Here is a 27,447-nt window from a genome sequence, read left to right as displayed (position 1 = left end):
TTGTCCAATCTAATCATTTTTTTCTAAGAAGTATTTACTTGAAATCTTTTTATTTTTATATGTTTATCTAAGTCCCTCTTAGTCACCAAATCAATGCTTAACAGCTGTGCAAGCCAGTTGGCTTTAGACAGCTCCTGGAGTTTTTAAGGATTATTTCTTGGCAGCTTTTGAAAAAAAAGCACTAATTGAAAGGTTAATCAAATCAGTCATATTTGTATGTTGGTTATATAAACACCCTGTCTCCACCAAAGATTAACAGACGCATTATACTCTACCCAGAAGGCCCATTTATTCTGTAATGATTGTCACTTGCCTTCAAGCTTCTAGGTAGTAGGGAAGTACTTTGAATACTTGCAAATGAAAATTCTGATTTATGAAACGCTTCTGCACTTCCAGGATTCTACAGAATCTAAAATATTTTACAGCAACACCAATTCTACCTGTGGTACATGAGGGGAAAAGGTCAGTTCCACATCTACTCAGAGAGAAGTCAGTATCTCTAAGTTTATTTAGGCACAAAAATACAAGCTTAAAAGCAGACATATTTTGAGGCACAATGTTTGTTAAAAAACAGCTCTGAATGTCTGTGACAGCACTGGTCAGCACGATCTAAAGATATTAGCAGTTACTGCCCTGCTCATCTTTAATAAACTGACGGTCTCCTACCATTTTATTACACCTATGATCCAACAAGACGTGTACTGCAACAGGGTCTGGAAAGAAGCGGGATAGATGGAAGTTCCGTAGCGTCACTGGCTCTCACTGGTTGCGCCTGTGTTTAGTGATTGCAAAATAATCTGAATCCGCCCCTGCCTGGGATGGAGTTTATTACGGTGACAAAAAAGGGGCTGGCTTCTAGAAATTATTTCTTGAGGTAAAAATTTACTGGAAAATATTTTGTCTTGAAATTACTTAAAATGTGATCCAGTTTGATGTAAATTATAAAAGTTATACAAAAAATGTGGAATAATAAAGGATTACTCAATTCTAAGTTCAAAAGTACATTTATTTAAAATGTGGGCAAGATATCAATATAAAAGAAAACAGAGTATAAGAAATAAAAATAATCAAAGTACAAAACATTTCAAATCTTTAACATCCATAATTTAGAGATAGCAAGGTCTTTATTTACACCATTTTATTTCTAGTTGAAGTCCCATAACAGTTTTGTGAAAACATTTAAAAACCTGGCAAATGAATCATAAAACCTAATGTGGGCTCTTAAAGTCATATAATACAAAACATAATTTATGTTTCCTCAGAATAAAATTGCACATCTTAAAAAGATGCAGTATATTTATTATATCTGTCTTCCTGCTTTACAGTCTGATCCCCCAAGAAAGCAGCTGGAAAACAAGAGCACGTGAAGGAAGCGCGGCAGCTCCTTGCCAGCCAGACAGCTGGCCCCGTACCGCAGGAGTCCACACGCACTGCAGCCTAGACGCCATCAGTTGAACTTATATGTAGGCTTGTTGAGGAAAACGACTTTCAAACACAAGGCAAAAGAAAAACATGAAACCAAGGGTTCCAACATTCATCACCCAGTTTCAGGGACACCCTTGTAGGAATGCTGCAGCCTCTTTCTTACCCATTCAAACCAATCGCTCTGCTGCACACCCACATCACAGGAGGGCCTCAGCCCTGACACACAGGCTCGCTCAGCCCAGGGACATCAGCACCTGTGCCAGCTCCCCAGGGGATCCATCATGCGGCCAGAGCTGAGGCCCAGCAATAGCTGAAGTGTCCTTTAATTAACGTGTACACCACACAGCCCCCAAGAGCTGACATCCCCAAAGCCCCAATACAAACAGCTGATTCCTACCTATACCTTCAGGAGCAGGTGCCGACCTCTGCAATTCTAAACCGTCCGCTTTGGGCAAAATTAATCAAGTTACGGATATGAAAAAAGGCCCCCAAGGTAATACTTACAAGTCACCCATATAACTTTTAAAGCAATTTCTTCTGAAAGTAAATGTAGTATAGAACAGGCTTTCACAAATACAAATATGAATGCCAGAAAAAAGTCTGGAAAACATGCAAGAGTACATATTGTATAAAAACCAAATGCTTATAGCGTATCTGTAAAAATTTAACAGGCCTCTTATCATTCCTATCAGTAGCTCCTGCAATAATTTTCTAATAGATGGCGGTATGGAATACACCAAGCTCTGAGATGAATGATAAGAGCACTTCTGCACCAAGCCTCATTCCAACTAGACAGGCTATTTATGGCTAAACATGACATTGGCTTCTGGGACTGAGGCAAATTTTACTTCTTTTTTTTTTAAAGACAGAGTTTCACTCGTTGCCCAGGCTATACCGCAATGGCGTGATACTGGCTCACTGCAACCCCTGCCTCCCGGGTTCAAGTGATTCTCCTGCCTCACCAAGTAGCTGTGATTACAGGTGCCCGCCACCATGCCCAAGTAATTTTTTTCTATTTTTAGTAGAGACAGGGTTTCACCATGTTGGCCAGGTTGGTCTCGAACTCCTGATCTCAGGTGATCCGCCTGCCTTGGCCTCCCATCCTGGGATTATAGGCATGAGCCACCGCGTCCAGCCACATTTTACTTCTTCAAAGTGCTTTTCTCTCAGTGATATCAAGGTCTTCTGTCTACTATTATAACCATAAGCTCTTTAGGGTTAAGAGGAAAATGTTTGATAAATGTAATTAACTGGATGAATGTCAGTGTATTTAAATGTAAATATACTTAAATGTAATTACCTGGATGAAACAGGCACACACAAAGAGAAAAAAACTCGGCAAGGATGGTATCATTCTGACCTCTGTGCCTTACTGAAGCAGTCCTATCCCAAACACAAAATTCCCCTGCGTCAGGAATGGTCCACTGAGGCTGACACTGGTCAGAGGTGGCAGAGGCTCCCACCCTCACAGGGAGGAGGAGCTCGGCCTCCAGCCTCATTGCAGGAGCCACAGGGAGAAGTCCTGAGAAACCCTGGCAGAAGGCCCTCTGCACTGGGAAGCGGCAGTTGAAACAGAATTTCCCCATAATGACCTGTAAGGCATGTTTTGCTTCACTGATGGGCTGTTCATACATTAAAATAATAATTCAGAGATTTTTAATAGGAATTCAAATAACAGATGATGAGCTTTATTTTTTTCTGAATGTCTGAAATAGAAAAAAGTCTAAGCGTGTCATTATTCTAAAGACTGACTTTGCATTTTCCTGACACGTTGATAAAGTATTCACTCTGCCACTTCTATTTAGTAGAATTTATTTCCCATCCCAGAGTTCCTGAGTACAAAGGCTATATACGAACTAAATTTCATTTTGAAAACTACAAACTCAAAAATGAGCTGATAAAAAGAAACATGTATTTATTTTTGCAATTATTTTCTATTTTATCTAATTGTCAAATACTTTAATACCTCCATAAACTAGACAGCACAGATCCTTTCTAATTAACATCACCTATTAAAACTGAACTCTCAGCAAGTTAAGAGAATGTTTTCACTAGCAACTCAAATGAATATTCTGAAGAGAAAAGAATTGTTCACTGCATAAATCACGATAGCAAAGAAAGGAAAAATGGCTTGCAAAACAGGAAAGGTACTGCCTTATTAATCTGGGAAATCCATTTCATATCCAACCCATCTACTTTTTATTCTCTTTTGAAAAGGATATGATTCATAGTCCAGCGTTTGTGTGAGTACTCCGGTCAGAACGAACTCTGCATTGTGAACATCTGAACAGGGTGGAAACAGACTGTTAGAGAGATCCACTGCTGTGTGCACACACACTCACATACGTAAGCAGGGAAACGTACCTATGCCTCTGGCAAAATATTCTCGGCATAAATGAAGGTCATTTTCACAGGATATTAAAATTATTTCCGACAAACTCTAAGGAAAAGAAAATGAGTGTCTCAGTGACCGAACACTGATTCTGATACAGGGCAATGACGGACTCGCTGGTGGACTCCGCTCTACCCACCGAGTTCTGCTTGTGCTCCATGAGTTTCCGGAAAGATGGCTGCTTGGATAGCACCTTTCCTCCTGCACACTCTACGATTGCCTTCATAGTGGAAAGACTTGGGCAGATTCCAGGTGTGATGTAAAAATATTTTGCCTAAAATTAAATGAAAATATATGTATTGTGTTCTTAAAATGCTTTAATTTTTAGAGTACATAATTTTCATAGATTCTGCCCTGAGATTTTTGACAAAATTTCTAATTTTATGACATTATGAAGCTACTATTCTCCTACTAGCACTCAGTCTGAAGTGGAAGAGGAATCCAGCGATGTAAATTTGGAATTTAAGCATTTTCACATGTTAAGTATGCCTGAAGATGATTTAAAGTAACCAGAACTTAAGTCCCTAAAACAAATCGTTTTGTGAATAAGCAATAATATTGCAAATATTTTTCACAATTTCTATACAATTTTAAATCAGCATTATATTTCACCACACTTATCTGCCCAGCAACAGCCTCTGGTGTAGCATGCTGCCTGGCTTGTATCCCTTTTCTTTATTTTCTCCATATTATTTGAACTCAGAGCAGGAAATAATATTGATACTTAAGATTTAATTATCTAAAAAGCTTGCTCCTGAGGATACCACAAAATACTATTCTGTCTTAAACTGCAAATCATTTCTAATTCCTGTTGACTCCTTAAGAAGGTTAAAGAACAGATTATCTTTATTGATTTACTTAGTTCTTTGATACAAAAAAAAAATCCTAACTGTTCTAACACTTATCTAACATTTAAAAATCTTTAGTTCTAAATTATATCTATGCACACTGAATATTTTCCCAAGTATCTTCTCCAGCTGAATATACATTTATTGACAATAGTATGAAGTAAGCAATGTCCTCTAAAGATTTATTAAAAGCAGAAAAATGAACATGCCTCTTAACAATTATTCAAAAACCTACTCCTTGAACAACTTATTTCTCACAGATGTATTTATTAAATTTGTGTACTTATTTTTAAACGTTATAGTAAAGAAAAGTTCTCTAGAGATGTGCTGTGGTTCACAGGAGGAAGACCTCCAGTGGCAATGTCCAAGAAGGAAGCCAAGTGGTAAACGGGATGCAGGGTGAGCCCAGCTCCCCTGGAAGTGCACTTCCCATCAAATCACCTGGTAGTTCCCTTCAGCAGGTCCATGTGTTATGCTTACTTGGACTGATTTACTTTTCCCTTAAAGTGTACCTTAAAGAGTGGAGAAACATGTGCCCGTTTTAAGGATTCTTCCAAGCTGAAAGAGAAAAGTACTTCTGCCTCAGCATCTCGGAGAATGTAGTTCTGCTCATCTGGAAAACAGAACAGCACATACTCTAAAAAGTGTGGACACGTGAAGTGTGGCAGGTGTGACCCACAAAATTCTCACCCATATTCAGGTACGTAATATTACAGCTACATTTACCTGCACAACCTTCGGATATTTAAATCTCACCATTATATTTCATTTACTTCCCTCTAAAAACAGCCAGACCAAAAAAAGACAGGCAGGTATTTTTTCTCCTAGATCAGTGGTAATTAACCATTTGGGGTCCTAAACTCTTGAAAAAAATAGGGCTGGGTGTGGTGGCTCATGCCTGTAATTCCAGCACTTTGGGAAGCCGAGGAAGGAAAGCTGCTTGTTGCCAGGAGTTTGAGAACAGCCTGGGCAACATAGTGAGACTTCATCTCTACAGAAAAATTTTAAAATCAGCTTGGCATGGTAGCATGTGCCCATAGTCCCAGCTACTCAGGGGGCTGAAGTGGGAGGATTGCTTGAGTCTGGGAAGTTCGAGGCTGTGGTGAGCCATCGTTGCACCAATGCACTCCAGCCTGGGCAACAAAGTAAGATCCGGACTCAAAATAATAGTAATAATTTTTTTTTAACAACAAAAGTATAAAAAAAGAAAAAAAATTACTGAAAAATATGAACCCTCTTCCCATAGCTGCTCCTCCCCCTCTTTAGCCCCCAACTGTGATTTCAATACACTATTTTAGGAAGTTCACAAACTTTCTAAGCCCACATATCTCAGGTTAAAACCTCCAGTCCTAGAAAGACAAGCTTTAAATAATCCCATCCGTGTGTGTGTGTGTATTAAAAAAGATGTTATATATGTTTTATATGTTATATATATGTTATATGTATGTTACACACACACACACACACACACAAACTCAAGGACTTGTAGGACATTGGAGTCATTTGGCTGATAATCAATTGTGAATTTACCAAACTTTAAAGATTCACCAAACATACATTCCTTTTAAGTATATAAAAATATACAGCAATTTATAAAGGATAGTTTTATCAATTTTTAAAGACCTCTAACAATTATTAATAATTGACAGATTTTCAGACTTTTCATAGTAACATTTTAAGAAATATGTCAAAAGTTAAAGATCACAAAATGTTTCAATCTTCCTAAAAATATGTCTCATATTCAGAAAACCATTTCTTCTCCTCCTCCTCCATTTCCTACCAACCAAACAGCATAATAAGGCAGCTCAAACCCAATAATATATACATCAAAAGCAGGAAACAAGGAAAAGTGATTTGGGATTGGCAAACTGGGGTTGCCAAGATGACACATATTTTAGGATTTGTGGGCTATGTATTATTTCTCTTGCATATTCCTCTTCTCTTTTTTAAGCAATATTTTAAAAATGGAAAAACCATTCTCAGCGTATGGACCAGTCTGCTGACTGCTGGGCAGGAGCAACCACATCATGACAGAAACGCAGGGATCTGTTCACCAATGGTGAGAAATACAAATTCAATCCCTGAGTCAACCAGCGGGTAGAAGGGCTTTTTAGGTGAAAGAAGATAAAAAAGGTCTAAAATTTGGAGAAAGAAAAAATGATGAATTAAAAAACGAACAAAAAAAGTACTGTCACACATGAGATGGTATATTTGAAGTGTTACTTTCTAGGGGAAAAACGAAGGCTGATATGCCTTCTGAAGAACTTGTGTGAGATCACCAAGTAGTAGTTAATGTTTATGATAGAGAAAATACAACTGAGCTCAGTGGCTCACACCTGTAATCCCAGCACTTTGGGAGGCCGAGGCGGGTGGATCTCTTGAGGTCAGGAGTTCAAGACCAGCCTGGCCAACAGGGTGAAACCCTGTCTCTACTAAAAAATACAAAAAAAAATTAGCCAGGTGTGGTCGTGGTGGGCGCCTGTAGTCCCAGCTACTAGGGAGGCTGAGGCAGGACAATGGCTTGAACCCGGGAGGCAGAGGTTGCAGTAAGCCAATGGCACTACTCCACTCCAGCCTGGGCAACAGACCTGGTGAGACTCTTGTCTTAAAAAGAAAAGAAAGTAACATTGAAAAATAATACAGCTAAGACGATCCTGTCACAGATGAGACATTGAGATTTTGGTTTTTTCAAACAGGGTTATGTTAACTTAGTAGTAGCAATGTAAAGACTCAACCTGAACATTAAACTTTTCATGGAAGTACAAAAGAAATGAGTATCCCAGAAATTGATTATAATATCGATGTCTCAAATTTTGTTTAAATTACACATCAATATAAAATCCCAAAAACATGCACCTACCAAAACAGGTGTAGAAAAGAGTCCTTTCAACAAATGATGCTGGAACAACTGGACGTCCATATGCAATAAAAGGAATCTGGACACAGACTTTACTCTCTTTTAAAAAAAAAACTGACCCAAAAATGGAACATAGACCTAAATGTAAAATGCAAAACTATGAAACTCTTAGAAGATAACACAAGAGAGAATCTAAGGGACCTTGAGTTTGGCAATGACTTTTAGATACAACACCAAAGACACAATCCATGAAAGAAATAATAAGTAACCTGGACCTCACCTATTACAATGGCCAAAACCCAGAGCACTGACACCAGCACATGCTGAGGAGGATGTGGAGCAACAGGAGCTCCCACTCACTGCCGATGGGAATGCGAAATGGCACGGGCACTTCAGAAGACAGCCCGGTGGTTTCTTACAAAGCTAGACGTACTCTTACCATATGATCAAGCAATTGCACACCTTGTTGATTTACCAAAAGGAGTTGAAAACATGTCCACACTAAAACCTGCACATGGATGTTTTAGCAGCTTTACTGATAACTGAGAAAATTTAGAAACAGCTAAGATGTCCTTGTGTAGGTGAGGGGCTGAACAGACACATTCTGACAATGGAATATTATTTAGTGCTAAAAAGAAATGCACTATCAAGCCATGAAAAGACATGGAGGAAGCTGGGACGTATATTGCTAAGCAAAGGAAGCAAATCTGAAAATCCTATATACTGTATGATTCCCAATATGTAACATTCTGGAAAGGGCAAGACTACAGAAAGAATAAAAGCTCAGTGATTGCCAGGGGTCAGAAGGCAGGAAGGAGTGAGTGGGTGGAGCACACAGGATTTTTAGGGCAGTGGAACAACCCTATATGCCGCTGTAATAGCAAAATCACATCCTTACACATTTGTTAAAACCCAATGACTGTTCAAGGCCAAGAGTAAGCCCTAATGTAACTATGGACTTTGGGTGACAATGACCCAAATATCAATGTAGCTTCATTAACAGTTAATAAACATTTCACTCTGGTGTGGGATGGTGACTGTAGTGGGGGTGGCAGTGTGTGTGCATGGGTATGGGTGGGGTATACGGGAACTCTCTGTACTTTCTGTAATTTTGCTATGAACCTAAAACTGCCCTAAAAATTGTCTGTTTTTTAAAAAGAATAATTATAAACTGGAAAAATTATAAACTGGAAAAATTATCTTAGGAAATCCTAAAATATGGAAGATAAAACATGAAATATATTTTCTCAATATTAAATGTTTATAATATAACACAGCAAACACTTATTAACAGTGCTATAAAGAAATAAAAGCTAGTCAACCAAAACTTCCCATCAAATATGAACTGTAAACTTTATATACAGATAAAAGAACCAGATTTTCACAAACTGAAACTTGAAAAATTAAGTAAATTGGTCATTCACTAAATTGGCTGCTTGGCAAACTAATTTTCAAAGAATTAGCATGTTCTTGGTTGGAAAAGAAAAAGAATAAGCAAAATCAGAAAGTAATAATAAAGATCTCCAAGCCTGGGTGTTGCCCAAAAGCAGCAGACAGAGCCAACAGAGGCTGCAACATTACAGACCCGCCTTCCCCCCAACCCAGGCTGCTGTATGCCATGCTCCCACAGCAGAAGCTAAGATTTACACCCACTATTTCCATTAACCAGTAGACTATCTCCTTCTAAATTTTATAACATTATATGAAATTGGAAACTAAAATGTTTGTAGTAATTGTTTCTACCATGTTTTTCTTCTGCTTTCATTGTTAAGTTTTATGTTTCATTAATATCTTTTTACTTTGGTGACGAAAAATTTTCAAAATTTCAATTAAAAAAATTTCTAAATACCACTTAATACATGCGAGCCTCATTATTCACAGATTCCGTATTTGCCAATTTTCCTCCCCTCTGAAATTTATGAACCCACAATCAGTGTCTGTGGCACTGCAGTGGCCATTTGTGGACATACATGGACTGGAAAAGAATCAGTCATCCACATGAACGTTCCTAGCCAGGAGGAACAAGGCCATGCCTTGCCTTCCTGTTCCAGCTGAAATGGTGAATAAGCATCCTCTTTGTGATCTATTTAGGGCTACTGTTTTCAAATCTGTGTGCTTTATGTTGGTGATTTTGCTGTTTAAAATGTCCCCAGCCCTAAGTGCAAGAAGGCTGTGATGTGCCTTATGGAGAAAACACGTGTGTTAGGGAAGCTTCATGCAGGCATGAGCTACAGTGCTGCTGATCATGAGTTGAATGTCAAAGAATTAACAATATACATTGAATAAGGTGTCTTTAAACAGAAACACACATAAAACAAGGTTATATATGAATGGCTAATGAAAATGTAGTGAACAGAGGCTCTCAGGAACCTAACCCCATGTTTACCCAGAGGCTACAGTAGAGCATTCACTAACTCAGTGTCTGTGCAACTTTATAGAGCATAACTACCTGAATGACAAGAATTGCCTGAATATCATACTTGAGGATTTAGTTTTTTCTTCAGATTAATGATTTATTCTTTCCTGTGTCTTACTGCCTTAGATACAGAATCATAATATTTTAACTTAAGTTCTAGTTTTGCTATAAACAGCAATCTTAAGTATCTTTATTTTTCTGGGTTTTCTCATCTATAAAATTAGACTACATGAACTTTAAGATATATACACTTCTAATTTATTTTCATAAACATGAATTACATTTAAAATCTGTGGCCAAAAATGTGACATGAATCTAAAATATTTTAAATTTAAAAGACGGATTTAATGATGACTTGTGTCTGTTAAGTGATAAACAAGGTGAGTTTAGCCACAAGAGTGTAACGGGACCTAGTAGCACCCCCTACAGGCCTTGCTCTTCCCTTTGGCAGCTATATCTTTCTGCTTAGGGGGTCGGGGGCGAGGGAGGCATAGGTGAGAAAGTGTGAGAACACGTCAATACAGGGCAAACACTGGCACAGAAAAATGAGCATGTGGATGCTCTAAATCAGGGGCTGGTAATCAATATAACTGCTACATGATGGAGTAGCCAGGGAGTTCAGTTTTAGTGCCAGCGTGGCTGGGGCAGAAAGACCAAATGAGAAAAAAGACTGAGAATTCGGTGAAGCTTGTCATGGGGCATGTGCCTCTGAACTGCTCAACCCAGACAGGGCCCAGGGGAGGATGCAGGACACAGCTGGGGAAGCTGAGAGGTGCCTGGCCTAGATGATGCACTGGAAACACCAACTCCGCAGACACAGGGTGACACCACTGCTGTGCAGGACAGTAAGGGCACACAGCTCCCCTGGCTATACAGCCTCCATGAAGAAAAAAATCGCTTAGAATTTATACTTATTTTATACCTAGCAAGGTTCTAAAAACACTTAGGGTATATCAACCTAAGAAAAAACTATCTTTTACGTGCCATCTCTAAATGTGACTGTTGGTAAAAGAATTTCTCTTTTGGGGCTCTGAACAATGGAAGATGGGCAAGAGGACATAGATGTCTTTCCCTCCTTATATAAACTGATATCCAAAGTGTATTTGAGTAGGACATTTACATACACCTGCTCTCTTTCCAAATAAAGAAAAAAATTATACTTCCCTGCACTTTGAAAAATCTCATTTTACAGCCAGATTCCAAACGAAATATACTAACAAGAAAATAAAAAGAGGGACATAGAGCTTGTTTTCCCCCTAATATTGTCCAATTTACCAAAACTTTTATACTTAGGGTAAAATGCAAAGACATCAATCAAAGGAATCACTGGGGATATGAAAAAAATGTATAAATTTAAATGAATAACTATCACAGTTAAAAAAATAAATATTTGTTGGGATGAAAGAGATGAATTCAAGGAAAAAAAAGTTTATTTGGCAGTAAAAACAAAGTTACTGGTGCTGCTCCTTACCAATGAACTTCTGACACCTGAAGCATTCTTCCAGCCACTCTGGCGTCACTATGTGCTTCACGACAGAAATTGCCGTCAGGAACTTCACAGTGCGAGTCACTTTGCTGGCAATGAGATGCGTGCACTTCTGTGCAGACTCTGCCACCTCCCCACCGAGAATGTAGAGCTTCTAAAGGTCACAAGCACAGGTCAGAAATGAAAAAGTTCAGCATCCATAGAGCCACACTGACAGAGAGTAACACAGAGAAATACCTATCTAAAGACAAGGTTTATGACTAATTCTCAGCCACAGAAAACAGTGTGACAGGTAAGATGAAACCTATAACTACAGGAGAAAAATAAAAAGGAGAATTTATCATTTACATTTCTGTAGTTTAAATCCACACAAATCAAGATTAAAATACGAATTCTCCATCAAACATCAATAACATATCTCCATGAATAAATTAAATGACATGAGAATGATGCAGCTCACTTCACAATGAAGAGTAAACAGCCAAGACTTGCTAGGCTGAAACTGGTGTTAATGAGGAACATTTACCTGCTATCTTCGTTTTCTGAAATGATGGCATAAAAACTGGCTAAGATTTGAGCATATAAAAAAGCGACCTCCTAATAACTATCCTCACATTTTCAAGGTGGAGAAATTAATTTGTTCTAAATGTATAATAGTAGCATTTATAATTGTTAACCAGGAGTGAAATGTATGAATCCACCATAATACAGGTCAACTTATACTCTTAACCATCCTCTCCCTCACCAAAACAAAACAAAATCCCATCATCCTTTGGGTTGTTATTTCAAAAAGTATATTTAAAACCTGTGCCCATTTATCATCTAAACAAATACGCAAACTCCCTTTCCCAAGAAAACTAATCTTAGGTAGACTGTGTTTCAATCAGATGACTTGAAAAGACAGTTTTCCTTCATGCTGGATGTCTTTATGAATATGACACAGAAGGAGACTTGCAAATGTTCATGTGACTATTAACATGGTTCCTGGCCTGTGCTAATAAGAAAGCAAGTATTTAAGTATGAAATAATAGCACAGAACATGGCAGGAAGCCACTAAACATTTAACTAGTTGTTACTATAAATACTACTAAAAATACTTCATAAATATGCACTATAAAGACTGCTACAACAAGATATTCCTGACTATCTAAACTATGTAAGTTAATAAACTGCTGATCTGAAGTAAATATATACAAAAAGGAACACTGCTAAAAATCCTTGTACGAAGTAGATGAAATTTCACCTTAATATACTGTTGAACCTGGACAGGCTCGAATCCAGTGAAAAGCACAAAAGGGGTCAATTCCGGAGTTAGCTTTTTAGTGGGAGGTGGTATGTCTTCAATTCTGTGGAAGAAATACCCATTAAATAGTGGTGATTTCATATTTACTTACAATGAAAATTTTCTTTAGAAAACAAGGGATGTCAATAGTTTAACAAGTTTTAACTGCATGTGGTTTTTATTATTAAAGGAAAAATACAACGAGCTATCTGTCCTTCTTTTCTTTCCACCATTTCCATAAAGTCACCTTCCAAAAAAGACTACCTCTGAAGCTTCCAAGGGAGGCATCCAATTCACTTTTGGTTAAGATCAATACTTCCTTCTTCATCAATCCCCTCCTGATTAATTTTTTAATTGGCTTTCAGAAGAAAGCAAAGTTGCTTCTAAACATTACTGATTTTGCTAGCTTTATACTTCATTCTTTTCTATCAAGTTTTTAAGATAACCTTGTGTGACTCAGGCCACTCCTTGTTTGCACGTTCACCATCACTATAGGTCAGCCGAGTGTTGCTAGAGCTTCCAGTGTCTTTTACATTCTAGCCCTCTTCAACCACAAATTATGAAAACGCGACTCTGCTCAAGCACACATTTTAAATTAAACCTTTTTGTTTTTTACATAACCCTTAAACTTTTTAGATCTTTTTTTCAGCTTATTATTTTCTGAGACAGTCCAATAAAAATTTATTTTAAAATTTATTTGTGGCAATTTGATGACAGCCTCAAAAAATATCACATAATTAGGATTTTATTACAAAAGTCAACAGTTCAGTTTGTGTTTTGAAAGTGGGGAATGGAAGGAGGGAAAGAGGATGAGCAGGAAAGAAAAGATGAAGAAACTGGTAACTGCAAAAAACAATTCAAGCAGTTATATTTCACCATGTACAGTTTGGAAAGAAGAGTTTTCTAGAATCAAGGAAGAAAATAAAAGCTCTGTTGGTTTGCTCCTGCATTTGCTATGCCTTACTAAGTAAATGATTGGCAGGACATCATTATTGACTCCTGCTGGCCGACATGACACTAAAATGATATGCATCTCAATCTACATACTCCAAGCCAAAAACCAACATGCCATGTGCACTGCACATGTCCTTCCAAAGGCTTTGGGTCTGGATCCTCCTTCCCACCATGGCCAACACTGCTCTGTCCTCATCGAGAACTGGCAGATCCAAGGAGCATACCCAAGACGACGTCACAGCCTACATGCTCTCTTGGCACCTAGAGCATGTTCTTCAGCCATGCTCAGGAGGCCTGGGGCTCCGCGGTGTACCTCTGAGCTGGGCTCTAGACCTCCCACCCCATATCCACCACTGTAGCTTCTGTTTTACATGGTGGAGAGGGGCTTCTTATAATATGTCGCTTAAAGAAAAAGACTGAATTTTTAAAAAATAAAAAATATACTGGCCTATGTCATTAAAATGAAATAAAGTTGTAAAGCAAAAAGCAAACTCTTTCAAATCCTATTTACTGCAAAACATTTTAGAAACGTTCCTCAATTGCCACCGATTTTCCAAAGCAGACCTGTGAAAGCCAGCACTAAAACATTTAAGGTTATTACTCATACCTGGCTCTTTTGGAAGAAGGCTGGACGTTAGCTACTTCATTCTGTTTCAGTTTGGGAGGTAGTCTTACACTCTGCAATTAAAATATTGTCGACTTTAATTCAATCAATCTACTAAGTAATACAGTAGCTTCCAAAAGATTTATGTGTCGAATAATCAAACTACTTAAACATATACAAGAATCATGTTGTTCTTCACCACATCAGAACTAGTCTTCACCTCAAAAGATCACTAGGACAATGCAAGCCAGGAGCAGAAGCTAATATTCCAGAGTGAACCTCTGTATTGTTTTTGTTTTTTGTTTTTTTCTTTCCCTCTTTATTCACAGAATCCTTTCGGTATCTTAAAGTATCTTTGTTCCTTTTTTTCCTCCATGTTACATACATGCAGCCCTCAACCTTGAACTTCTCAGAATGGTTTTTATTTCAAATATTTTGTCCTGTGTCCCAATTTAGAATGTGGAAAACATGACTGAAATTATATCTCTGCCCTAAGACTATTCCTAAAAGAGAAATTTCACCTATGAGATTTCACAAAAGATGTTACATGACAATCAAATCAACACTGCTTGCTACCAACAGCCAGACAAGGTACCAAAACCTACACTCTGCCTCAGCAACATGGTCACATCCACTAGGACCAGCTCCAGTCCCTGACCCTGGAGCAGAAGCCATGCTAAGCACAAAGAGAGCAGGAAGGAGATGGGATTCCCTTGTGGGGTCCCCACCACAGTCAGCATCTCCATTCTACCCTATTCCTCGTTCACTCCTCCTTCACAGTTTCAACTCAGAGGTTCTTTGACTTGTGTGGACCAACCATGTCTTTCCTAGATGTTTTATTACTTGAAGGAATTGCTCTCAATCTTATTAATTTACTTTAACTAAACTTATTTTTTCTAAATATTGTTGCCATATCTAGACAACCAAAATAAATATATCTACAGAAAGCATTCAAAATCTATTAGCCCTGTCATACACACAGAGAATCAAGCTTTATAATAATTTGCAGGAAAGTTTATTACATTTTTTCTTATTATAGTCTTTATAAGAAAACAATTTCTCAACTCTCTATTTCCAAAGATCGCATTTAAGTCTCCAAATTGTCATTCACTGGTACCAAGAGTAGAAACAAATGGTGGGATAGGGAAAAAGGGTAAACTGGGCCTCTTTGTCTCTAAGATTTTTAGCTTTTAATTACCGATACAAAGCCACCAGAGAAGCTGACATCTGGAGCCCCTGACAACTTCAGAATATAAGCCATATAGTTTGGGAGGAAAACTCTGATGACCACTTTCTCAGTGTGAGCTTAAAAGCCACCATAAAATTCCTTTCAGCTAAATGAACTGGGAGAATATTTGCTTTTGCTGATGTGTCCAAACTGGTTATGTCTTTAAAATTAAAATCATAACTACTAGTTTAAGCTAGGAAAAAAAATACATCTACGATCACGTTATCATTAGCAAGAAGAAAACAAGACTGTGGCTTGGGGGGCTTCCTCAGAGACTCAGAATGATTATCAGCAGCTTCCAGATGAGATCTGAAAACCGAGTAAGTCAGTAGATAAATAACCAGAAACACAGGCGTGGGTGTTAGCTGCTAATCCTCATGACACTATTCTCCTCAGCTAGTTGTTCAAGTGGCACAAACCCTAAATTACCTCCGTATACAATAGAAATGTGGTGAAAACTTGGTGGGTCCATGACATGGAAATCCATTTTTAAAAACAAAGGTTAGTATATAACAACATGAACATAAACCAAAGTCTTAAAATTACACTACTATTGGCCAACAGTAAAAAAATCTGCTATTCTCAAAGTGCTGATGTTCAGCCAAACAGTGGGAAGTCACAGCAGACAAAGTCTAAAGTGATATTGAAGTAGTCCTGTCTGTAACTTAGGAAGTATGAATGTGGGGAAAAGAGAAAAGACAACTGATTTTCCACTCATCACACTTGACAGATGAGAGAGAATGCAGAAAGCACCTCTCTGTCTTGTAACTAACAACCAATGGCCCTCACACTTCAAGAATGGCCTATCCTGAAAAGCAGAGACCTCACGCACTGTGATGTGACTCCCAACTCAGGACACTATGAAAACATTTCCCCTCATCATGAGACCCGGGACTCCTTAAGTTCTGATCTGTAGCCTCAAGTAGGTTACACATCCATTGCTTCCAATGGTTCTTCAAGTTCTTGCCTTTCTAACCCTACGAAAAACAAGACATCACCTTTGATTTTACTGTTCTCTATAAGCAATCACACAGCTCTCTGAAGCAAATGAGCCCCTCACATGTATATATACAAATAATGACAATCACATCCTAACAAGAGAAAAATCAATCCTAGGATTTACTGGAGTAGATAATTCATTTGTTATCATGTTGACAAATTACTAATTTTTAATTTATTACAAATACATTCCTACTGCATTTTAATAGTACAGTAATAGCCAAAGTAAGGTTATTAATTTGACATACCATCAACAACTCTGCAGACACTTTTAAGGGAACTCTCCAAGCATCTAAAGAAAGAAACACATTATTTTTTATGATAGATACATTGTTCAAATAAAAAGGCCTTTTTGTAAAAGTCTTCCCTGATAATCCTCAACAGACAGGTGGCTTAGCTGACAATACTTAGTAAAGATAAACGTAAGTACTATAATGAAGTTTTAAAGAAAGCTTTCCAGGCAAGGTGAGGGAATGCTGCTGTGTTCGTTTCACATGCTGTCCGGATGAAGTAGCACTAAGGCCACTGGCAGCAAACAACAAAGCAAATGCCGTGTCTAAACCCATGGCATTCACCCTCCCACTGCTGGTTTGGTTGTCTGGATAGACATTTCTAGGCCTGTGTCCAAGTCTGGGTTTCACATAGTCTGGCCTCTAGCAGGCACAAACCTTCTTGCCTATCACAGGAGCCATGATGGCATTCAAGATGTAACAGCAAGTCAGTCAAAGCTCAACAGTGACAAAGAGGACAGACATCAATTCTAGGAAAGCAGGGAACGTTCTGTAAGGTAGAGAGCAATTTGGACAAAAGATTAACTGGCCTGAGAGGCAAGACTATCAAAAAGCTTTCAAGTGCTCCTTCCATCTCTAAGAGTTCATCAAAAGCAAACAAAAATACTAAACCATGGCACACGCCTGTAGTCCCATCTACTTGGGAGGGTGAGGTGGGGAAATCACTCAAGCCCAGGAGATTGACACTGCAGTGAGCCATGATCACACCACTGCACTCCAACCTGGGTGACGAAGTGAGACCTTGTCTCAAAAAAACAAAAACAAAAACAAACAAAAATCCTGGGCAGAGTAGGGAGAAGGAAGAAAGAGCATAGAAAGGAAATTGGAAATGAGTCAAAAACTGATTAGAAAGCTCAAGCCAGGCCTGGTAATTAGTATGAATAAAAAGATGGCAGAAGTAATGCTAATGATTTAATTTAAGTAAGATTTGCAGCATGTAGAATTTCGCTTACCTAAAAGATTTAAAACTAAATGCTGGGTAGGGGCAAATGGATCCTGCAGACTGAACGCCGTGTAGCGACTATACTGAATCTGCCTCAGTGCCTCAAAGTTTCCCAGAAGAATGTCGCCAAGCCACTGGGCGTTGACACAGGGTATCCTCCACTCTTTGGCTTTTTCATACTTTAAACCAGTTGGTCTTTTATTTTTTGAGGAGAAAACATATTTATTAAATGTTAGAGATGTCAACTGTCCAAATGTACATTTATTTCCAACAAAAGGCAATAAAAAATTTCTCATAATAGAAGTGGGAGGCATATCCTAGCAAAGTTGAGGGTGACCCTGAATGATAATGAAATATACACCTCAAGGCTCAAATAGAATTACAAAACCACCTAGGAGTCTTACTTTTACCCTATTCCTGTTTTGTTAATTCAAATTTCATTAATTCAAATGTTTTCTAGGTATTTCTACTAACATTACTATATCATTGTCATACTTTGTTTAACAGACTTTGATTTCCACAAATTTCTACCACAAAACTATGGCACACTAAAAAATGCACAACTATTGAAATAGCCACTATATTGTGTGTAAATTTATGATTAAAAACGGTTTCAAAAATTTACTTACTCTTTACAGATGAGGACTGTGTTGCTGCGGCATAGGTAACCCGTATATTTGGCGCCCGCCAAATAAGCCATTAATTTTAGGTCATCTCTGTCACTATCAACAAATCCAGTCACAGAAATAATCTAAGAAAAAAAAAAGAGAGAGCAAATAAGATAAACACAAAATAAACAAAAAAAACAAAACCAAGTACTATTTCTTCTACTTCTTAGTTGACATATATTTTTTCACTATTTTTTTGGCATTATGGAACACATTTGGTAATATCATTTCTAAAACTTTCAAGACCAGAACTGTATTAATGGTCAAAAGGTTACACACACAGCCCTCAAGGGGAAGAAGAAAAAAAATGAACATGAAATGCTGAGATCATTTGGGAGGGAGGACCCACAACTATTGATTAGTTCCACCCACTAGGGGCTGCCTTTGGTACAAGACATCTGATTTATTTTTGGATTTTAAATAGTGTCAAAGACTGGAGAATCCATTAAATATCTACTATGTGCAGAACGTTGTGACTGTTACAAGGAACTAAAAGAAAGCAAGCTATTTCTTATGAGCAGGCACTTATAAAACGGGCAAAAGTACACAGAGAAGCTCTGACTCGGAAGCCAGCACGGGAGCCTCAGGTAAGTGCTAGCAAGTGATTACTAGCCAAAGTCGAAGGATGATTTAACAAATGGAACGCGAGGACTCTATCTTACATGCTGTGAACACGGCTTTCCTCCTGGTGGGAAGGCCACTGGAAAGTGAAGGGCTCGGTGCGGTGGTACCATTTTCTTCTTCTTTAAGACTGTGTTTAACCAGTGCGCAGTGATACATCTCTTTCTTTCTCTTATTGCCTGTCAAACATAAAATTATAGGTGTGTTGTTTTTGTTTTTCTGCTGCAGGATTAAAGAAAATTCTATGGTTGTATAACTACAATGCCCTTTTCATTGGAAGCCCCATAAAAGAATTTCATGACATCTAGCACTTGATTGAAGTAACAAATTAAAACCATGTAGCTGGTTATTTGAAATACAACCTAAAAATGTTACTATCCATCTGCAAACAAGAGTCTACAACTGAGGACAAAAGCAACAAATTCTACGACAATCTTAAAAATAACATTAGTGATGAGTGAAATAACACGTAGGACCACCAAAGTTATAAGTGCCCTGTAAGAACACAGAGGGCTGCACATAAGAAAAAATACAAAAAACCATCCACCTAAGATGAACCACAGGAAAACAAAAAAAGTCTCAAAAGTATTTCCACATTTTTACTGGAAAAACAGACCCTGTGAACGGCTATCCTCTTTAAGAGGGGTGTCTTGGAGGTCATTTGTCACATATACATAATCTGTCTACAATAAGCATAATTTTTTGAAAAGAAGTGAAACTTCAGAGAGCACAGGAAGGTAATATCAGGAGAAAGCCTACATCCCGGCAGGTTTAGAAAAGCTCTGTAAGGGACCTGTCTTTGCACGCTTATGTGAGAGTCACACACCAGTACAGAATCCTGCCTCCCTTCACTGTGCAGAGAGCAGCTGGAATGGTGACTGCAGGGAGCGTCCGCCCTTTCTTTTTTGAGACAGAGTCTCGCTGTCGCTTAGGCTGGAGTGCAGTGGTGAAATCTCAGCTCACTGCAACCTCCGCCTCCCAGGTTCATGCCATTGTCCTGCCTCAGCCTCCTGAGTAGTTGGGATTAGAGGTGCACACCATCATGCCCGGCTAATTTTTGTATTTTCAGTAGAGACGGGATTTCACCATGTTGGTCAGGCTGGTCTCAAACTCCTGCCCTTGTGATCTGCTCCCCTCGGCCTCCTGTCTGCCCTTTCTTACCACCACCTAGGAACATCCCTTTCTATCTCCATCGCTCAAAGACAACGGTGCCCACAAAAGGTATCAATCCCACCAAAGAACTGATCACAGGAAGAAGCAATTTTCCTATCTTCAGAGGTAGAAAAAAGCCCTTTCCAAAAATAACAATCAATCACCAGCATTTAAGATTGCATATAAAAAATGCCAGACCTTGCTCCTCGTCGCTGCTAAGGTTATTTTCCTTACCTGTGCATACACGCTGCTGACTTGACTCTCACAGAGAAGGTGCGTACATCGACTTGTGAACGTGGGGTCAACAGTGCCACCATGTGCCTGGATTATCTACACACAAAGACCCGACCAACGCAGTCATCAATTTCAATCACTCAGAATAGAGGAGAATTCCAATTTCAAATAAGGCAGCTATTAAAAGACTCTATCATACATTTATATCATGTATTTCCCCAAAGTATTAAGGACATGTAACAGTTCTATTTACAGACTTTTCTACCCAGCACCATATAATGAAAATGAACTCCAGTACTCTAAATGTAATCTGAATTTCCAGGAAACAAGAGAAGAAAAATGGAATGCACTCCAGGGTTTCTCAAGCTCAGCATAACTGCCACTCTGGACCAGGGGGTTCTGGTAAGTGGGGGCTGTCCTGTACAGAGGAGGATGTTTGGCAGTGTCCCCAGCTTCTACCCACCCTATGCCAGCAGCAGCCCCCTAGCCGCGACTACTAAAGATCTTCAGATACTGCCAAAGGTCTATGGTGGGCAGATCCACCTCCCTCAAAAAGGGAAATAAAACGCAAATCAGAATGAAATTAGTAAATCCCAACAGTCGCTTCTCAAAACAGATCTGCTTTTCTAGGGGGAGGAACTGCTCTGCATCCGGGCTGTGACGGCTGCACGACCTCGGGCATTCTTCAGAACTCAAAATATTGTACAAGGAAAAAGGAGAATTTGACGGCCTATTGGGTGAAATATAAACTTTAAAAAGATCTGCCCCCTAAAAAAACCGATTGCTTCACTTCCTACTTTTAAGATGTACATGTTTATTTTTCCTCCGGCTAAGCATAAATCTAGTTTAATGAGGCACAGGACAGAACCACAGGTTCCTCGCCAATCCCCGCTTTTCACTCCCCGGAAGCACGTTCAGCACTTGAAGCTGTTTCTTCCGAAAGTATGAATATATTCTAACTAACACTTTACATTAGTTCCTTTTCTCTAGTTTACGTGACCATCTACCGACCTCCTACAGTGCACACCCTTCCCCACCATAACACACACTCTTCAAGCCTTCCTGATTTGGTTATATCCAGACTCTTGTTTAGATCAGTCATCAGTGACTTAACGCAGCCCAGCCACATGGCGTAATATGGCAGCCTAAGACGAGAGTTCCTTTCTGGTATAAACTTTGGTTTTCCCTGGTGCTAATCACTTCCTTATCCCAGCCCCCCAGAATTTGCCCTTTTCTTAGTTTTCTATATACTTTTCACCATTTCATTCCCAAACTCTATGAAAAATGTTCATGTGGCGGTTTTATAGTATGTCTGCAAATTACTGTATACTCCCCTAGCCTTAAATATGGTCTAGACTTAGTCATTGAATATGGTGGAATTGACAGTGCGAGTCTCCTGTAACTCATATTTTCTCTTTCTTATGATTTTCTTAATAACATAATAACATTTTCTTTTACTTAGCTTACTTTATTGTAAGAATATGGTAATACATATACAAAATATGCATTAATTGTTTATCACTAAGGCTTCTGGTTAACACCAGGCTATTAGTAATTCTGGCTTTGGGGAGTCAAAAGTGATGTATAGATCTCTGACTGCATGGGGGTCAGCACCCCTAGGCTCCACACTGTTCAGGGGTCAGCCGTACATGTCTCTCCTGAATCCACCAGTGTTTTTGTTTGCTTGCTCCTCCAGGAAGTCTCTCTTCCGGTCCCAGGTCTAGTTCTCTCTACACCTACTTTCTCATCTATTAGCGTTTCCCTTCACCTCCATCCTAGGAACTCTCTTGTCATCTCTGAGTCAAACGCCTCATTTCCTGGCTACCAGGTCTCACTCTCTGCTGGCATAGTGGCTTCCTAAGGAAGAATATAAGGGAGGTACATTTTCGACCATTAGTGTACAAATATCCTCCTTCCATAGTCTTATGACTGACAGGCTCTATAGGTTATTTTAGGTTGGAAATTATTTTCCCTCAAAAATGGAAGAAGCTGCTCCGTTGCTGGCCCCCGCGCACTGGACTGGAGGCTCCCGAAATCGCCCTGACTCCTGATCTGTCCACGTTTCCCCTCCAGTGAGCTTGTCTTTGAGAGAAAACAGTTTTCTCTACCAGCATTGTGAACGTTCCCAGTTGCCTTATCACGGCTCTCCTTATATTTCTTTTCTATCTGAGGGCACATGGCCTTCAGCTGCAAAGCTATTTTCTTTCATAAAGTTCTTGCCTTCATTTTCTCTGTTCCCAAGCTCCTATTTAATGTTAGACCTCTTGGATAAATCCTTAACTTGAAAACAAGACAAAAAACCCAAACTTTCCTCCACTAACTTTGGTATCTTTGAGTTTTGTCGTACTTCTCAAGACAGTTTCTCAGTGCTGCCTTCAAACACTTCTGACTTTTAAAAAATCTCTGCTGCTGTCCTTCTCAGAACTGCCCCCTTCCTCCCTCACCCTAGCACATGCCATCCGCCTCTTTCCTCAGCCAACCACAGTCATCTCTCTGGTCACCTTCAGATTCAACCCTTTACTACTTGAAATGCACAGCTGATCACTTCACCTGCATCTAAACTCCACCACATGGCGCGTCAACAAGGTCTTGGAAGACATGCCAGCCCTGGCTCCTGCCCCAACCCCTGCCTTGTGGATCCCACTGAGGCACCGTCCTTTGCACCCTCCTGTCAGTTTCCCCAATCACATGCCTTTGGCTGTGCTACACCATTTGGAAGATCCTCCCCTCTAATTCTCACTCCTACTCATCCTATAATAAGCAGTTCAGGAATCACCTCTCCCAGTAGTCTTTTCTTTTTTTTTTTTTTTTTTGAGACGGAGTCTGGCTTTGTCGCCCAGGCTGGAGTGCAGTGGCCGGATCTCAGCTCACTGCAAGCCCCGCCTCCCGGGTTCACGCCATTCTCCTGCCTCAGCCTCCCGAGTAGCTGGGAGTACAGGTGCCTGCCACCTCGCCCGGCTAATTTTTTTTGTATTTTTAGTAGAGACGGGGTTTCACCATGTTAGCCAGGATGGTCTCGATCTCCTGACCTCGTGATCCGCCCGTCTCGGCCTCCCAAAGTGCTGGGATTACAGGCTTGAGCCACCGCGCCCGGCCCCAGTAGTCTTTTCTTAACACATCACCCCACAACATGATGGGTGAAGGTCCTTTCTCAGGCTCTCACAACAGCCTGCCTCTGCCACCCTGCCTCTGCTTAGCTGTGTGGCTGCCTCTCGCACTGCTCTTTGGTTTTCTCCGTCTGTGATTTCCCACATATTCCCTAGGTCTTGCAGCATGCTTGGCACACAGGTGGGGTTTAAGCACTAGAGATGTTTATAGTGAAGCACATTCAAGATATATGAGAGGCACATTTAAACTCAGTTTTTATAAAAAAAAATTTTTTTTGACTCAGTTTTGTTTTGGGGAATGCAAGAAAAAGTATTTCTTTTCTTTAAAGGCCACCATGCAAAATAATAAATAATTAAATTAACTCCAGTTTCACAATTAGGCTGGAAGAAGTTGAGGTCCTAGAGATTCTGGGATTTTCTAACAGTTACCTCTAGAGAAAGAGAAATGACTGAGATCCACACAAATTAATGGTCCCTCTCCCAGGACACCAAAAACCTGAACTTATTCCCATCGTCCCCATTATACACATATAATTAGTGCCCCTTGGAATTTCCAAGCTGAAAAAATAAGAAGTCTACCATCTTCATCTAACAGCTGAGAAAACTGATGCCCAGAAAAGTGCTGTGCCTGAGGCCACAGGGAATGTTAATCAAAATGCCCATCACACATTTATAACACAAGTAGGTGCAGCTCAGTGAATGCAGCTAAGTGAACATAGTTACATCTACATAAGAAAGAAGCATCTTCAGATACAGTCGTCCTTCCTCCAGGCACAATCTCACCCTTTTCCAGGTGGCCAGCAGTTGCTTATCAGACATCTGCTCTGGATAATCCGCAATTGCAAACACACATCCCAATAAGAAGCCTTCTTCTGGAACTAGAGTAAAATTATACAAGAAAAAGAAAATTAAAACCCTATGAATATGCTTGCACAAAAGTTAAACAGTGGTGCCTTGCAATGTGATTCTGTTATGTTAATCAGTCTTGACCATGACATATCTACCAGTAATCAGAGTGCATGGGGAATATTGCTACAAAGATACTAGTTATCTGTCTACATCAAATAATCGTTAAAAACTAAAACCAACGTAACTTATGCCTGGCCATTAAATACCCTGAAGGAGTCCCTGTGGCAGCCTAGATGTTCTACGGGACACCAAGATTCACTTCAGCATATGATGTCCCAAAGTACAAAAGAAAGCATAATTATCCCATGGTAACGATATTCTTTGTTAGGTATGAGACTCACACTCTCCATGTTGTAATAATTGTTTTGACATGAATCCTTACCCCACACTCAAACACTCTCAAAGCATTTATGTGAGTACAAGACTTTTAGGAGAGAGGGAAAAAAAAATCTCCATTACTAACTCTCCACTGCTGGATCATGTCCAAAAAGCTGATGATGCTGAGGTGGTGGTGGTGGTGGCTGCTGTTGCTGCTGCTGCTGCGGGGGCTGCTGAGGTGGAACCTGATGCTGCAGCGCCTGTGACGTCTGACTCAAGTGTGGCGCCGTCTGACTTTGCATCTGCTGCTGCTGGTGCATGCGCTGGAGCTGCTGCTGCTGGAGCTGCTGCTGCTGAATCTGCTGTTGCTGCTGCTGCTGCTGCTGGAGCAGGCTGTGTTGCTGCTGGAGCTGGGCGAGCTGCTGCTGCTGGAGCTGGTGCTGCTGCAGCTGATGGAACTGCTGCTGCAAGGCATGCTGCTGCTGAAAGGGCTGGAGCTGCTGCTGAGGGCGATGCAGCTGCTGTGGAGGATGCAACTGTTGCTGTGGAAACTGTAGCTGCTGCTGTGAAAACTGATGCGGATGGGCTTGCTGCTGCTGCTGCTGTTGCTGTGAAAACGGATGTGGTGGCTGCTGGGGGTAAGGTTGCTGAGATATCTGCTGCTGCTGCTGCTGCTGCTGGAGCTGCATTATCTGCTGGGGCTGAAGGTGTAAAACCGGGTGCTGTTGCTGCTGCTGCTGCTGGGCCTGCTGCTGCTGCTGTAGCATGTGTGTCTCTGGAGTCACTTTCACTTGGCTAAACAGCACTGCATTGGCATTTGTATGTCCCTGCTGGCTGTGATTCACCTGCTGTTCTAAATTTTTCGTAGGTGCTGAAAGTGTCTGTAAGATCTACAAAACAAGTTAGGTGAAACATTATCAATAGTTCCCGAAACAGATGAATGATAATTTCTTAGTCATGAGAATAATAGCATCCTATTTATTAACAATATTCAACCAAGCAGACACAGCAAATGACTGGAAACTTCAAAATAATACTGCATATTCTTTTGTATTTATTTTGTAACACCAATATCATAAAGTACATTCACATATTGAGACCACCAAAATTTGAAACTACGTTAGTAAAATGGAGTAAACTAACGAATTAAAGTGACAAAGACTCAGACGGCTGATGTGCTTGCCAGAGCAAGGCGTGTGAGTCCTGTGCACAACTGGAGGCTAAGCCTCGGTGCTCCCTGCACTGTCCGCAGCGCCTCTCCACTGCCCATCGCCCACATCAGCTCCGCAGACCCTCTCCTGGCCCAGGAATGCACTGAGGAATGACAGGTGGTGAAAGCATCTGGTAATCAGGTTCAGCTTCACCTCAAACCTTCTCGCCACAGCTGCCACTTCCCATTTCCTCGTCTTACAGCCCAGAGTCTAGTAAAGAAAGGTTCTCAGTGAATCACCTTCCTGATGAAAGCAGCATGACCTAAGCTGTGACTCCAAGAGCCCTTCGCTCCACTGTCAACTTGCTATGTACACTGGCATTCTTCAGAAAAGGAGGCCAGCTAAGACACCACCAGAGCTGTTTCAATGGTGATGTTTTTCCCAACTAAGAACTCATCATTAGAGTTGGGAAATGATGCTTCCTCAAAAATGACTGAGTTCTTCATGTGGGACAAAAATATTTCAAGCTAGAAAAAAAGAATTCAAACCAGACTATTTGTTTTCTAGCTCTTTCTGCTTCACAATGACAGGGAATAGGCTGAGAGTTCTGCGTACACTGAGGAGTAGGAGAAGGACGGTGACCAGCAGATGCCCACCAAGAAGAGCAAGTTATTTTTTTAATATCCTATAGTGTACTGAATACAACAAAAGACACATGTTATACAATGAATTTTGTTCCACATGCTCAAGCAACAAAAATTTGAAACCAACTTCTTATGGTCATGGAAATCAGTAAAAATAGATTTTACTAAACTCAATCCATATAACTTTTAACCCTAATAAAAGCATTTAAAATGTAAACAAAATTCTAGGAATTTGATTTTAACACATATCAGAACTATAACAAAATCTCAAACATCTTCTAACATGTATCTTTCACTTAAACAGACTCCAAATTGCAAAGGTTATATGACCTGCAAGGGTAACAGATTTTGGGTTTAGTGATAAATAATTGCGTTTAGAATTGAAATAAGTCAGAATCAAGAGCTTAGGTACAACCATCTTTAAAATCACCTTATGTATGAAACATCTCTATGAGACTCAAGACTTCAGAAACGCCTGAGTGGACCTCTAAGCAGAAAAATGTCTTTGAAACAAAAGAATAAGACAACTGTTTCATCTCCATATTTAAAAGTATTTTTAAAAATCCAGAAAAGAAGAGGGGAAAATTCACCCCATCACATGCCACCCCGCGGAGCCCAGCAGCATTTGGTGCTGTGCGAACACCCCCTAGAGAGGCCTGCATGTGTGGGGCACCTGCCTGCCCGGTGGGCACCAGCCATGAGCCCTACACGGCAAACTGCTGGAAATAGCAGCTGCCTCTTGAGAAGGTAAACAGCAATGAGGGGTGGGAGGGGGCGGAGAGTTTAACTGTTCACTCTGTCCTTTGGTATCATTTGAATTTTTGAATTTTGTACACGTATTACTTTTTTACCCTCATATGTAAACAGCCCATGGAACTCTGAGGGATAGTAAAGAAATAAATGCCCGTCTGCAGGTGGA

General features: G+C 39.9%; 1 protein-coding gene across 7 annotated transcripts in view; it reads right to left on the bottom strand.

Annotated features, from left to right (window-relative positions):
* Window positions 1-486: 486 nt before the first annotated feature.
* Window positions 487-27,447, bottom strand: part of PAXIP1 (PAX interacting protein 1) — a 59,936-nt gene continuing 32,975 nt past the window's right edge. For 5 of the 7 annotated variants that reach the window (XM_021936469.2, XM_031664985.1, XM_031664981.1 and 2 more), the window contains 15 exons: window positions 24,879-25,623; window positions 24,230-24,384; window positions 20,400-20,495; window positions 19,055-19,192; window positions 18,354-18,475; window positions 17,735-17,919; window positions 16,740-16,783; window positions 14,268-14,338; window positions 12,668-12,770; window positions 11,410-11,578; window positions 5,178-5,278; window positions 3,957-4,091; window positions 3,790-3,865; window positions 3,648-3,708; window positions 487-1,463 (listed from right to left, as the gene is read on the bottom strand). In XM_021936469.2, the coding sequence (XP_021792161.2) occupies window positions 1,448-1,463; window positions 3,648-3,708; window positions 3,790-3,865; window positions 3,957-4,091; window positions 5,178-5,278; window positions 11,410-11,578; window positions 12,668-12,770; window positions 14,268-14,338; window positions 16,740-16,783; window positions 17,735-17,919; window positions 18,354-18,475; window positions 19,055-19,192; window positions 20,400-20,495; window positions 24,230-24,384; window positions 24,879-25,623 (2,217 nt within the window). In that variant the 3' untranslated portion in view covers window positions 487-1,447. The remainder of the gene's footprint in view (window positions 1,464-3,647; window positions 3,709-3,789; window positions 3,866-3,956; window positions 4,092-5,177; window positions 5,279-11,409; window positions 11,579-12,667; window positions 12,771-14,267; window positions 14,339-16,739; window positions 16,784-17,734; window positions 17,920-18,353; window positions 18,476-19,054; window positions 19,193-20,399; window positions 20,496-24,229; window positions 24,385-24,878; window positions 25,624-27,447) is intronic. The other 2 variants (XM_031664980.1, XM_031664984.1) reach the window with 1 other exon arrangement.

This window comes from Papio anubis, chromosome 4, assembly GCF_008728515.1.
Source record: "Papio anubis isolate 15944 chromosome 4, Panubis1.0, whole genome shotgun sequence".
Classification (NCBI taxonomy): Eukaryota; Metazoa; Chordata; class Mammalia; order Primates; family Cercopithecidae; genus Papio; species Papio anubis.
Note: the sequence above shows the minus strand (reverse complement) of the source record. Positions and strands in the feature narration are given on the sequence as shown.